General features: G+C 42.9%; 1 protein-coding gene across 1 annotated transcript; it reads right to left on the reverse strand.

Moving 5' to 3' along the window:
- Nucleotides 1–296: 296 nt before the first annotated feature.
- On the reverse strand, nucleotides 297–614 carry LACBIDRAFT_310180 (uncharacterized protein; the record flags this gene model as incomplete). Its single annotated transcript, XM_001887362.1, has 1 exon — nucleotides 297–614. The coding sequence occupies one exon, from the start codon at nucleotides 612–614 to the stop codon at nucleotides 297–299; it is 318 nt and encodes a 105-aa protein (XP_001887397.1).
- Between the last annotated feature and the right edge of the window lie 675 nt (nucleotides 615–1289).

A 1289-nucleotide genomic window follows, 5' to 3' on the forward strand; every position in this document is an offset into this window, starting at 1 on the left:
TTTATTTATTTATTTTGGAAAAGGACCCCAGACACCCTGTGACAGCTTTGGTATGATGGTATCATACCATCTGGTATGGTATAACATGACATGGTATGGTATGGTAACTTGGTATTGGTATGAGTGGGATATGGTATGAGTTTTCCATTCCATGGTACCATGGTATTGGTATGGTGCTTACATACCACTCTGGAATGGGTACCCTTGAGGTACCCTTAAATCAAAGAATTCATATACCTCGGGGGTACCCTAAAATGGGTGACTGAAGTGGGCGATTCTTGATACTTTTCTAAGTGCTATATATTCAGAACTGGATGCATCCCATATGATGTGGGTGTATGGAGACGGTAAGCTACTGGGCTGATCTTTTTGATAATTTCAAATGGACCTTCGTACCTTGCTAGCAGCTTGTCACCTCTTCCTTTTTTGTCCTTTAACAAACCAAGGTTCCTTTGATTGATAACGACCTTGTCTCCCTCAACAAATTCCCAGCTAAGTCTTCCTTTGTTGTACACTTTCTTTTGAAATACTTGCCCTAGGAAAAGCATGTCCCTGGCTCTTGCCCTTTCAGCAGAGAAGCCTTCTGCCAAATTGAGCACTTTGTCGTGTAGCATGTCCTGATCGACATTCCCTGAATCCAAATTTCCTGTTCGATCGATACTTGATGGTCATCCTAAAATGGAAGAACTGGTTATAGGTTGAAATCCATGTAAGAGGTAGGCGGGACTGAAGCCCGTAGTGGTATGTGGTGATGAATTGTAAGATAGCGACAAGGCGTCTAACATTTTACTCCAGTCATCATGGGCAGGGCCGATATAGGCGCGGATCGAGATCTCCAAACCCTGGTTCAAGATCTCCGTTTGTCCATTGGCTTGAGGGTGGTATGACGTTGTCAGGGCTCACCTGATTCCCATCAATCAACATATTTCCTTCCAGAAATCGCCCTGCCATCTCGTATCCCTATCCGAAATGACCTGTCAAGGGATACCAAACTTCGAAATAACATGCTTGAAGAACAACCTGGCGGTTTCTTCCTCTGTGATCCTTGTCGTAGTTGGTATTAGAATCACATACTTGGTAAGTTTATCTACAATTACCAATATGTTGTCAAATCCTTCTGAATCTGGCAGTTCTGGTATAAAGTCCATACTAACCACCTCGAAAGGCTGCGTTGGCACTGGTATCGGTTGTAGCAACCCTACGACTGGTGGCTACCACTTTTATCATAATACTAAGGCATATGCCTAGAGCTAAATATCTATATCTCAAGCATAATTATGAAAGCCTTT

This window comes from Laccaria bicolor, genomic scaffold (genome assembly GCF_000143565.1).
Source record: "Laccaria bicolor S238N-H82 LACBIscaffold_44 genomic scaffold, whole genome shotgun sequence".
In the NCBI taxonomy this organism is placed as follows: Eukaryota; Fungi; Basidiomycota; class Agaricomycetes; order Agaricales; family Hydnangiaceae; genus Laccaria; species Laccaria bicolor.